This window comes from Narcine bancroftii, chromosome 5 (assembly GCF_036971445.1).
Source record: "Narcine bancroftii isolate sNarBan1 chromosome 5, sNarBan1.hap1, whole genome shotgun sequence".
Taxonomy (NCBI): Eukaryota; Metazoa; Chordata; class Chondrichthyes; order Torpediniformes; family Narcinidae; genus Narcine; species Narcine bancroftii.
This window is the reverse complement of record NC_091473.1, coordinates 61992679-62005260: the sequence shown is the minus strand read 5'-3', so window position 1 is coordinate 62005260 and position 12582 is coordinate 61992679. Positions and strand designations below refer to the sequence as shown.

Below are 12582 nucleotides of genomic sequence, written 5' to 3'. Positions count from 1 at the left end.
TAATAATTTTTTACACTTTATTTGATTCTGAATCCCATTAATATTAATACTAATAAAATTAAATTTATCAGCCATCTAAACTCTCATAAAATCCAATAACCATCCAACTTTCCAACTCCACTCCACCTACATTGAAAATACTAACTAAATATTTCATAACACAATTAGTAAATTTAGGTATATTAAAGAGAAAAAAATAAATGAAACAAAGAAAAGAACAGAAAACCTAACTCCCCCACACCCCCCCCCCCAACCAAGGCGTATGCTATTAACAGTGCGTCTTTATACCCCTGATCTATAGAAGTTGTGATTCCTCGGAGGCCAGGCTCACACTCTCACCGAACTCCCCTGAAAAATTATACTATCTCTTATTCCTCAAATCTACTCAAACTTACAATGATCAATTCATTTTTTTACACAGATCTATTGGGTAGAAACGGTCCTCTCTAATATTCTCCTCTCCTCCTAAAACTTATATCATTTCATCATACATCTCCAACTTCAATCTTTCCCCTTCCTCTCTCTCTTCAAATATCTCCCAGTTCTGGTCTCATTTTTTCAGGCAACGAATCTGCAAACATTCTCACTTCATTGCGTTCCATAAAAAACGAATTTTACTCTCAAGAACAAAAACCTTTAACACTGCTGGGTACCTTAAAACAAAAGTGTAACCTTTTTTCCATAGCACATTTTTAACAGCATTAAATTCTTTTCTTTTTTTCAACAAATCAAAACTTATATCAGGGTAAAAGAAAATCTTATTATTGTGGCGGTGCACAGCCTAATGGCGAACCGAACCCGCTTGTCTCGCCATGTGGCAGGGCAGCCATTAGGAGATGGTGTCGACGGGTTTCTTCTCGACTCCAGCATCTCTTTCAAGCGCGCGCCCTGGGCAGTGATTATGACATCACAATGCACCAGGTGACTGAGCTCATGCTGCCCTTAAAGGGGCGCACAGAATTTGAATTAAAACAGTCATTAACGACCATCGGTGTGGTGGCTGTGATGTACTTCAGCTCCTCAGAGCGCCACATTGGTGACCCCAACAGGCCCAGACGACCTTCTGGACCCAACCAACGATGGACACAGTAGAGGTTAACGTAGTAGCCCTAAAACTTCCCCCTTTCTGGCCACATCACCCATGGACGTGGTTCGGCCAAGCAGAGACACAATTCCACCTCCGCAACATCACGGCTGATACCACCAAGTTTTACCATGTCGTGGGTGCCGTCGATCAGGACATGGTGGCGAGGGTGGACAATATCATCCATCGGCCACCAGCAACTGAAAAGTACATAGCCCTCAAGAATCTGCTCCTGGGGAAGTTTGGCCTCTTACCCCAGCAGCATGCATCCCGACTCCTACATTTAGATGGGTTGGGGGACTACAGCCCCTCAGCCCTCATGGACGAGATGCTGGCCCTTGCAGAGGATCACAAGCCATGCTTCCTCTTCAGACAGATCTTTCTAGAACAGATGCCAGAGGACATTCAGCTCCATCTGTCTGAGGAGGACTTCTCCGATCCCCGCAAGGCAGCAACCCGAGCGGATGCCCTCTGGTGAGCTAAGAAGGAGAATGAGGCAGACCTCAGCCAGATCTCCAAGCTGGTGCCCTGTCATTAGCAAGAATCCCCCAAGGGCAGCCCAAAGAAGCCCAGTCATCGTGGTGCTTCTACCATCAGTGCTGGGGCACACATGGTCCCGAAGTCATCGGGAGGTCGGAGGCGCTGCGGAGACTACAAATGGCTGAACGACGCCACGACTCCAGACAGGTACCCAGTCCCCCATATCCGAGACTTTGCGGCCAACCTCAACGGCGTGCAATTCTTTTCAAAGGTCGATTTGGTGCAGGGATACCACCAGATCCCAGTCCACCCCGACGACATTGGAAAGACCACCATTATAACCCCCTTCGGCCTGTTCGAGTTTCTCTGCATGCCGTTTGGCCTGAAGAATGCAGCCCAGACATTCCAGCGCCTCATAGACGCAGTGGGTAGGGATTTAGACTTTGTCTTTATCTACCTAGATGACTTCCTGGTAGCTAGCCATACTCATGAAGAGCACAAGGCCCATCTCCTTACCCTGTTTGCCCGATTTGCAGAATTCGGCCTCACGGTCAACAAGGTCAAATGCCAGTTCGGAAATAAACTTTGCAGTTCCTGAGGCACACCATCACAGCGTCTGGGGCAGCTCTAGCACTGGAGAAAGTGGCAGCCATCCAACATTTCCCCAAGCCCTCCTCTCTCAAAGGGCTACAGGAATTTGTGGGGATGGTGAACTTTTACCATCGATTCATCCCCAATGCCGCCCGCATCATGTGCCCTTTGTTTGCGTTGATAGCGATGAAGGAGAAGACCTTGGCCTGGTCGGGGGAGACAGAAGAGGCTTTTGCAGTGATGAAGTGGGCCCTCACTGAGGCGACTTTGTAAGTGCACCCGCGCCCGGCAGCACACACGGCGCTATCGGCCGATGCTTCTGCCACGGCGGTTGGAGGGGTGCTCGAACAGTGGCTGGATGGACAGTGGCACCAGCTAACATTTATCAGCAGGCAGTTGCGGCCTCCTGAACTCAAATACAGTGCGTTCGACCGGGAGCTCCCAGCGCTGAACCTGGCCATCCGCCATTTTCGATATTTCCTAGAGGGCAGGACTTTTACCATCTTTATCGACCACAAGCCCCTCATCCAAGCACTATCGATGGCCAAGGACCTGTGGTCAGCCAGGCAACAGCGCCACCTGTCCTACGTCTCGGAATTCACAACGGACATCCAGCACAGGGCGGGTAAGGACAACGTAGTCGCTGACGCGCTCTACTGCCCAGCCATCAGCACGCTAGCTTCCGGTCTTGACTATGCACAGCTTGCACAGGCCCAACAGCGTGACGCCGAAACCCAGGGTCTCCGCACCGCAGTATCAGGGCTCCAGCTTGAGGATATCCGCCTCTCTGATTCTGCCCAGCCGCTGCTCTGCGATACTTCCACTGGCTCACCGCACCCGGTATTTCCACAGGACTGGAGAGCTAGGGTCATCAGTTCCATCCACGATCTCGCCCACCCCTCAGTAAAGACCATCGTCCGCATGGTGGCTCAGCGATTCGTCTGGCACGGCCTCAAGAAGGAGGTCGCAGCACTAGCCCGCAACTGAGTCCGATGCCAGACCTCCAAAGTCCACAGGCACACACAGGCCCGTGTCCAACATTTCAACCCAGCACCGCGAAGGTTCCAACATATCCACGTAGATGTCGTGGGCCCCTTGCCAGTGTACCTATTCACCATAGTGCACAGAGCTACCAGGTGGCCAGAAGCCATCCCGGTCTGTGAAGCATTGGCAGAGACGTGTGGTAGTGCCCTGGTCGGCCAATGAATCGTTCATTTCAGCGTGCCGGCGCATATTCACCTGATGGTGAATTGGCCCTGCTTGTATTGCCACGTGGAGTGGCAGCCATTAGGGAATGGTGTCGTCAGGGGTTTCTTCTTGACTCCAGCATCCCTTCCAGTCCGCGCCCTGGGCAGTGATTATGATGTCACAATGCATCAGGTAACTGAGCTCATGCTGCCCTTAAAGGGAGACATGGAATTTGAATAAAAACAGTCGTTAACGACTATCAGTGTGGTGGCAGTGATTTACTTCAGCTCCTCTGAGCACCACATTATCATTATAAATCAATGGAAATTGGCTCTCCTTCACTTGCTTCACAGCCAGCATCATCTCCCTCACTTTTTAACAAAGCAACTTGACCAGAATCAAACATGGCTTCTGATCTGTCTGTGGCTTAGGTCGTAATGCTCGATGATCTCTTTCAATCTCAATATCTCCTTGAAAATCAGTTACCCCCAAAGTTTGCAGAATCCAATGTTGTAAATATCTCTTCATATTTTGCCCTTGTCACCTTCCTTAAGACCCACAATTTTTATATTATTTCTTCTACTGAAATTTTCTAACATATCAATTTTTTGAGTTAATTTTTCTTTAGTTGCAGCCGTCTCAGCTTGAACCTTCTTCATTTGCTCTTTAACATGCTGAATTTCAAATTAATTACCTTTAATTTTTGCATCCATCACTTCAGATTTTTGTTTCATTTGTGACAGCATTCTCTCTACCTTCTTTGTAGAACCCTTATTTTCAATTATACCTTCATTACATTTTTAAACTGCCATTGTTTACTGTAACAAAGTTTGCCGGAAACAATCCATATACTTCTTCATTTCAGTTGTGGATATATAAGACTCCTTTATTTTCTCCTGTTTTTTAGCCAGAACTCTGTGTTCAACATTTCTTTTTCTTCTTCTTCCTGCTCCTCTTGTTGATCGCTGGAGGTGGAGGCTTCTTGAGTTTTTTTTAAAATTGCCTCCATTTTTTGTTTTTGGTTCTCTGCGCATGTGCGAGGAGTCATGCATGCACAGTGTCACTTCTTCACCCCTGGCAGTTGGCCATTGTCGGGGGAGACCTTGTACAGTGATGTCCAAGGTCCCTCCAGCTCCGGGTCTGTCACCACGGGCACCTGCCTTCCGGAGAGCTCCAGGATCCTTCTTTGAGGTTGGCCTCTCTTCTTTATCAGTTTCTTTTTCTTGTTCAAGTTCTTGAAAATAAACAGTCATTTTTATCTTTCTTAGGAGGCATTGTTTATTGCTCTGAAAGCCTTCTAATAGCTTCCTCTTCTATTTTCTTGCAGTCAGTTCAGGTTTCTTTTTCTTTTGTAAAATTTTATCGGAGAGAGTAGAGAATTCAAGTCTAGCCCCGTCATCACATGGCACGCCCCCCCAATTTATTGATTCCTGAAAGATCAATACCAATGCCTCCACAATCTGTACCACTAGGTCTTTCAGGACCTGACGACACAATCTATTAGGTCCGGGACACTTATTCACCCTTAGACTGTTCTGCTTCCTGAGTACCTTCCTTGAAATAGTAACTTCACCTACTTCCCTTCCCTGATACCCTTCAAGATCTGGCACAATGCTAGTGTCTGCCACAGTGAAGACTGATACAAAATACTTATTTTGTTCCTCTGCCATCTCCTTGTCTCCCTTTAATGTTTCTCCAGCATCATTTTCTAGTTGTCCTATACTGACTCTCACCTCTATTCTTTATATACGAATAAACATTTTTGTATCGTATAACCATATAACCATATACAGCACAGAACAGGCAAGTTTGGCCCTATTAGTCCATGCCGGAACAAATCCCCACCCTCCTAGTCCCACTGACCAGCACCTGGTCCATACCCCTCTAATCCTCTCCCCTCCATGTAATTATCCAGTCTTTCCTTAAATGTAAATAACGTTCCTGCTTCAAACACCTCCGCCGGAAGCTTATTCCACATCCCAACCACCCTTTGCATGAAGAAATTTCCCCTCATGTTCCCCTTAAAATTTTCCCCCTTCAATCTCAAACCATGGCCTCTGGTTTGAATATCCCCCACTCTTAATTGAAAAAGCCTATCCACGTTGACTCTCTCTGTCCCTTTTAAAATCTTGAACACCTCCATTAAATCCCCCCTCAATCTTCTACGCTCCAGAGAAAAAAGCCACAGGCTGCTCAACCTTTCTCTGTAACTCAAACCCTGTCATCCTGTCAACATTCTCGTGAACCTTCTCTGCACTCTCTCTATTTTGTTTATATCCTTCCTAAAATTTGGTGACCAAAACTGCACACAGTATTCCAAATTTGGCCTCACCAATGCTTTGTACAATTTCATCATAACATCCCAACTCTTGAATTCAATACTCCGATTTATGAAGGCCAACATTCCAAATGCCTTCTTCACCACTCTATCTACCTGAGTATCATCTTTGAGGGTACTATTTACCATAACTCCTAAATCCCTTTGTTGGTCTGCACTCCTCAATTGTCTACCATTCAATGTATATGATGTATTTAGATTTGCCTTTCCAAAATGCAACACTTCACACTTATCCGTATTAAATTCCATCAGCCATTTCTCAGCCCACTTCTCTAGCTTTCCTATATCTCTTTTTAAGCTACGGTAATCTTCCTCACTGTCCACAATACCACCAATCTTTGTATCATCTGCAAACTTACTTATCCAATTCACCACCCCTTCTTCCAGATCGTTAATATATATAGCAAACAATAGTGAACCTAGGACCGATCCCTGAGGAACTCCACTAGTCACCGGCCTCCAATTTGACAAACAATTTTCTACCACTACTCTCTGACACCTCCATCCAACCATTGCTGAATCCATTTCACTACCTCCTTATTTATACCTAATGCCTCCACCTTTTTTCCTAACCTCCTGTGGGGAACTTTGTCAAAAGCTTTACTAAAGTTTAAATAGACAACATCCACAGCCTTCCCTTCATCGATCTTTTTTGTAACCTCCTCAAAAAACTCTATAAGGTTTGTTAAGCATGATCTACCCCTGACAAAACTACGCTGACTACTACCTGTTCTTCCAAATATTTGTAAATGCCATCCCTCAGAACACTTTCCATCAACTTACCCACCACAGACGTCAGACTCACAGGTCTATAATTTCCAGGCTTACATTTGGACCCTTTCTTAAACAGCGGAACAATATGAGCCATCCTCCAATCCTCTGGCACTACCCCCGTGACCAGTGACATCCTAAATATCTCTGTTAATGGCCCCACTATCTGTACACTAGTCTCCCTGAGTGTCCTTGGGAATACTTTGTCTGGACCCGGAGATTTGTCCACCTTTATCTTTTTTAACACTGCCATCACTACCTCCTCGGTTATCCTTATATGATTCATGACCTCCCCACTATTTTTCTTTACTTCAACTGGTACAATATTGTTTTCCTTAGTGAATACCGAGGAAAAGAAATCATTTAAAATTTCCCCCATCTCCTCTGACTTCTCACATAGCCTACCCTCCCTATCTACAAGGGGTCCAATTCTATCCCTCACTAATCTAATCTTTTACTTTTAATGTACCTATAGAAACCCTTTGGATTTATTCTTACTCTGCCTGTCAAAGCCTCTTTGTGCCTCTTTTTGGCCTTTCTAATTTTTTTCTTAAGATTTATTCTACACTCCTTGTAGTCCTCTTTCAATTTCTTGGCACCCTGCTCTTTATACCTCTTGTACACCTCCCTTTTACTCCGAACTAAATTTCTAATATTCCTCGAAAACCAAGGCTCCCTATGACTTTCAGCCTTTCCTTTGATCCTCACTGGAACATATTTACTCTATACTCTCAAAATTTCTTCTTTGGATATTCTCCATTTTTCATTTACATCCTTTCCTGAAAAATCATGTCCCACTCAATACTCCCCAAATCCATTCTTATTCCTTCGAAATTTGCTTTTCTCCAATCCAGAACCTCAACTTTAGGCCCTTCTTTGCTCTTCCTTAAAACTACCCTAAAACTAATAGAGTTGTGATCACTAGACCCAATTTGTTCTCCAACATTAACCTCAGACACCTGACCTATCTCGTTCCCTAACAGGAGATCCAGTATTACACTGGTCGGTTCCTCTATGTATTGATTAAGAAAACTATCTTGTACACATATGACAAACTCTAGCCCATCCAGCCCTCTTACTGTTTGGGTATCCCAATCAATGTGAGGGAAGTTAAAATCTCCTATGATCACTACCTTATGTTTATTACACATATATGCTATCTCCTTACAAATTATTTGCTAGCCTATTTTCATATTTCATCTTTTAAGTTTTTCAGTCACGTTTACTCCATTGAAATACCTGCGCATATGACTTTAATTTCTCTTTGTTAAATCTCAAATTGAACTCAGTTGTACTGTGATCACTGCTCCCTAATGGTTCCTTTACTCTAATCACCTCTGGTGCATTCCACAACACCCACTCCAGTACAGCCAATCCCCTATTGGGCTCATCAACAAGCTGCTCTAAAAAGCCATCTCGTAGGCTTTCTACAAAAACTCTATTTTGAAATTCATTCCCAACCTGGTTTTCCAAATCTACTTTATTGTTAAAATCTCTCATGGCTACCATAATATTGCCCTTCCTACAGGTTTTTTCCATCTGCTGTGGCAATTTGTTGTCCACATCACGGCTACTATTTGGAGGTCTCTACATAACAGCCAACAGTGTTTTTATACCATTGCCATTCTTAACTCAGCCCACAATGATTCTACACCTTCTGTTCCTATGTTACCTCTTTCTAATAATTTAATGTTCCTCACCAACAATGCCAAGTTTCCCCCTCTGCTTTTCTGTCTATCCTTTTGATACACTGTGTATCCTTGAACATTCAACTCCCAATGACATCCATCCTTTAGCCATGACTCCGCGATGGCCGCTACATCATACCTATCATTATGTAGCAGTTCTGTAAGGTCATCCACTTTATTCCTTATGCCTCAGCTATAATACAGATGAGCCACAAGGTATTTCCCCTTAGATAGTTGTCACCTCAGAGTCAATATGCTGTGGTGCCCAGAGCTTCGTGCCCTCTCTGTACACAAGCAACTCAGCATCTGGGCTGGTTTTCCTCTGGTAGGGCAGGGTCAGGAGTCACAAACTCATCAAATGATGAGTCAAAATACAGGAAAAGGCTGAGTGTCTAATGGAATGGTGACAAGAAAATGTTACAGAGTCCAGAGGACCCCAAAAACCAACAGCAATAGATATGCACCACAACACAGGGTTACTTAAACAGAAGTAGTTTTTAATTATAATTGAACAAGTAAACAGAATTAAACTGTAACTTATTGCTTAACCAACTTACTTAACCTACCTAACCTACTTAGTCCCCCCTCTAATACTAAGCGCAGGTATGTGTAATGTATATTTAAGATTAGAAAAGTTCTTTGGATCACAGTCCAATCTCACTGGTTGCAGGTAATTCTTGTACTGTGCACAGAAGTTATCATTAACAAAGTTCACCAGTCTTTAGTGCTCAACAGGCAAATGGTTACCAATCAGGAAGGTTCTTGCTGGTTTTCAGAGAGATATTCCTTTTCCAGGACATTCACAACTGATTCCTTCTCAATCAGTCTTGCTGACGAAACTTGCCCCCTTCAGGGTTCTCCAGATGATCCTCTTTCTTTCAGGTCACCTCAGACATCTAATCTTCTCCTTTGACCAGACACCCTTCCAAAAGTTTGCTAGCTTTGTCCTTCTGGAAGTGATTTCTGTGTCTCTCCTCTCTGTTTCACTCCTTCCCTCTCTGAGAGCAAAACTGTTCTCCGTCTGTCTGCAAAGATCACATGCTCTCCCAGGCCAGCTGTATTCTGCAACTTGGTTGCTCTTTCTGCAAAAAGCACTCTGCAAAAGTCCTGCAAAAATTCTGTTTTGAAATGTGTGTGTACAACCTGCTCTAGCAATTCCTCCCAAGCCACTACTAAATACTCTGTCACAATAACAACCCTTGCACAATTACGATCTGTCAGGTATTATCCGTGGATAATGAAGTTTTTAACTGCAGCTTAACAAGAAAACTATTCAAATTCTCTCTTGAATTCAATAGGATGAAGGAGATGATCATTGACTTCAGGAGAGGGAGTAGAGTCTACACCCCTGTCCACAATAATGGTGTTGAAGTCAAAAGAGAGAATAGCTTCAAATTCTTGGGAATAAATATCTCCAGTGGCCTGACCTGGAACAAGTACATTGACACAACAATCAAGAAAGCACACCAACAAAGTACTGAGGGAAGTTCAGCAGTTCCCCTTTCCCTCAACAACTACTACAGGTGCACTATCAAAAGGAGACTTGCTGGATGCATCCCAGTGTGGACGCGGGCTACTCTGCTCAAGATCGGAAGCTGCAGAATTGGTGAATCCAGCTCAGATCAGCACGCAAACGTCCCTCCCCTCAATCTACGTCTCCTGTAGTTTGGGAAAGGCATGGTAAAGGACCTATAACACCTCAGACACACTCTCTTCTCCCTCCTCCCATAGGAGAGAAGGCTTAAGAGTGTGAAAGCATGAACCAACAGGCTTAAAGATAGTTTCTTCCCCTTAGCTGTCAGGCTCATGAATGAACCCACCATAGTGCTGTAATGGTAACCTTGCTTGGTGCTAATGGATATTGCATCCCAGGGTAGATCTCATGATCCTATCTGTTAAATGGCCGGCACTCTCTCCTGTGTCAGAAGATTGTGTTGTGGGAGCTTGCCGTACAGAAATACTCAGTAGGTAAAGAAAGAGTGAACCTTTCATTCAATACCTAGTACAGTGCAAAGGTTTCTTCTACGAATACACCAACAGGTTATCTCTAACATATACTTGTGTGAAGAGCATGATTTACAGAGTGTAGGGTTACAATCTTCTGACACAGGAGAGAGTGCCAGCCATTTAACAGATAGGATCATGAGATCTACCCTGGGATGCCTTCAGCAAGGAAAGGTAAGGTACATCTTTTTATCTCCTGGTCACGCAGGAAGCAAGTTGTGCAGAGGGGTCATGCAGGGTGCAGGTTTGTGTATTCTGTAACCAAATAAATCATCCCAAAGAATTTACACTGTATGTATATTTATTTTAAATTGTATGCTTGTATGTGCACTGTGGTCTGGAGAAACATTGCTTCATCTAGTTGTATATGTACAGTCAGATGAGAACAAACGTGAACTTGGTTTATGTTCTTATGGCGTTTAATTTCCTCAAAAAGGCTTTGAGAACATCTTTTAGTCATTTCCTCTGGGCACCTGATAACCTCTTCCCATGACACAGCTTGGGATAGACTGCTTCCTTTGGGAATCTGGTCTGGTCATGCAATGTAGCCAGTTCAGAGGAGCTGACAGATCGTAATTGTGCAAGGGTTGTGAGGAACAGGCACGTAGAGTAGCTGAGTCCACGGCCAGATCTGCCTGGATCTTGTTGAATGGCGAAGCAGACTTGATGGGCTGGATGGCCAACTCCTACTCCCATTTTTGATGTTCTCCTGCACAGGGAGAACATGCAAACTCCAAGCAAACAGCACCTGAGATCAGATCAAACCCAGGCAATGCTATGACTTTTGGAAAGGATCATAACTCTGAGACCATAACTGCACATGATATTCGTGATAATCTCAGTAAGGTTTCCTTATTTTTGAGCTCTAAACCCGCTTGCAATGAAGGCCAATGTTTCAGGGAAAAGCACAACTTGCAGATTAGATTGAATCTAGAGTGAGCGAAGAAAAGTTGGCATGACTCAACAGGTCAGGATGTACCCATGGGGAGAGTTGATCAGTCAATGTTTCAGATAGGAACCTTTTTATTGAGAAAACGTTTTGGGGTCGGGACCCAAAACATTAGCTGACCATTTCTCTCCACGGATAATACCTGACCTCCTAAGTCCCTCCAACTTCTCTCCATTCACTCAAAGCCAATGCACCGACCCCCTCCCCAATTGGCCGCTATAACTACAAATTGGCCTTCTGTGTTGGACGATTAAATGGTTTGTGATTGCAGGGTACTTACGTGTAGCAGGAGAACAGCGGCAAGGAAAGACTGGCCTTGGCAATACCCAATGTCTTCATCGTGCACAGAGTAAGCCTGTGGAGAAGAAAAGGCAGTGAGGAAAACCAAAGCAAGCTACACTTGCACTGCTAATGGTCAACAAAAGCACTCTCTTACAAATTCATCCCAACAACTTTACAAAGTAAAACAAATTCAATAGAGGCTTCTCACTTTCAAGTTAAGGGTGAAACTGCCACTAAAGGACCTATCCCTCCCTGGTGATACTTTCTTCTTCTCCCCTTCTGTGAGACAGTGCTTGAAAACATGTACCTATAGATTCTAGATCCATCTCCTGCTGTTATCAGAATCTTGAATTGTTCTCTCACTGGTAAAAGATGATGCCATTGAACTATTTTAACTGTACCTTTCTCTGTATCCTGTTCTGCACTTTTGGTCATTTTCTTTGTATCCTGCATTATTTGACTTATTTGTGACATTGCTCCTTACACTGGTGTTTATTTATTTGTCATTATTGCACTATCCTGCTGTGTGAGCAGAGTTGCCTGGATAGCATGCAAAATGAAGTTTTTAACTGCTTAACAAGAAAACTATTCAAATTCTATTCAATTTGTTAGGAGGCCATTTTGCTCCACCTGTCAGCGATGACTTTGTTAAAACCCCACACGAGTGAGGTGCTGGATGTCTGAAGGGTAGTTTAATTTTTTTAAAAAGGCTATAAGAATCACCTAAGGAACTACAGGCCAATGAGCCACTGGGAAACCTTGGAAACTAATATGGCCCCTAACCACCTCACCAGAGGGTCCTCTTGAACACATAATCCAAACTCAAACTTCAGTGCAATGCAGTCAAAGTGCTGCACTGTTGGTGATACCAACTTCCAGCTGAGATGTTAGCTCACTGTCCCACCTGCTCTTTCAAGTAAAAGGAAGGGTTCCCACCACACTGTTCCAAAGGATGCATGGAGTTAAACAAAAAAAAAATCTTCAGATTCTGGAGTCAAGTGCAATACACGAACATGCTGAAAAAACTCAGCAAGTCACGCACCATCCATCGGAAGTAAAATGTTAAGCAATATTTCGGGCCTGGGCCTTTCATTAGAAATAAGAAAAAAGCAACTGAATAAAAAGGTGGGAGAAGGAGGAGAGGAGAAGAAGGAAAGGGAAGGAGGAGAAGCACACTGAAGCACAAGCTAATAGGTAAGAGGTAATG

The 12582-nt window shown here is 44.0% G+C and overlaps 1 protein-coding gene across 10 annotated transcripts in view; it reads right to left on the bottom strand.

Annotated features, from left to right (window-relative positions):
- rabgap1l (RAB GTPase activating protein 1-like) overlaps positions 1–12582 on the bottom strand; it is a 458975-nt gene that overhangs the window by 207113 nt on the left and 239280 nt on the right. For 8 of the 10 annotated variants that reach the window (XM_069937564.1, XM_069937563.1, XM_069937559.1 and 5 more), the window contains one exon: positions 11374–11448. In XM_069937564.1, coding sequence (XP_069793665.1) covers positions 11374–11448 — 75 coding nt within the window. Of the gene's footprint in view, positions 1–653; positions 781–3394; positions 3500–11373; positions 11449–12582 lie in introns of those variants that run through there. The other 2 variants (XM_069937568.1, XM_069937567.1) reach the window with 2 other exon arrangements.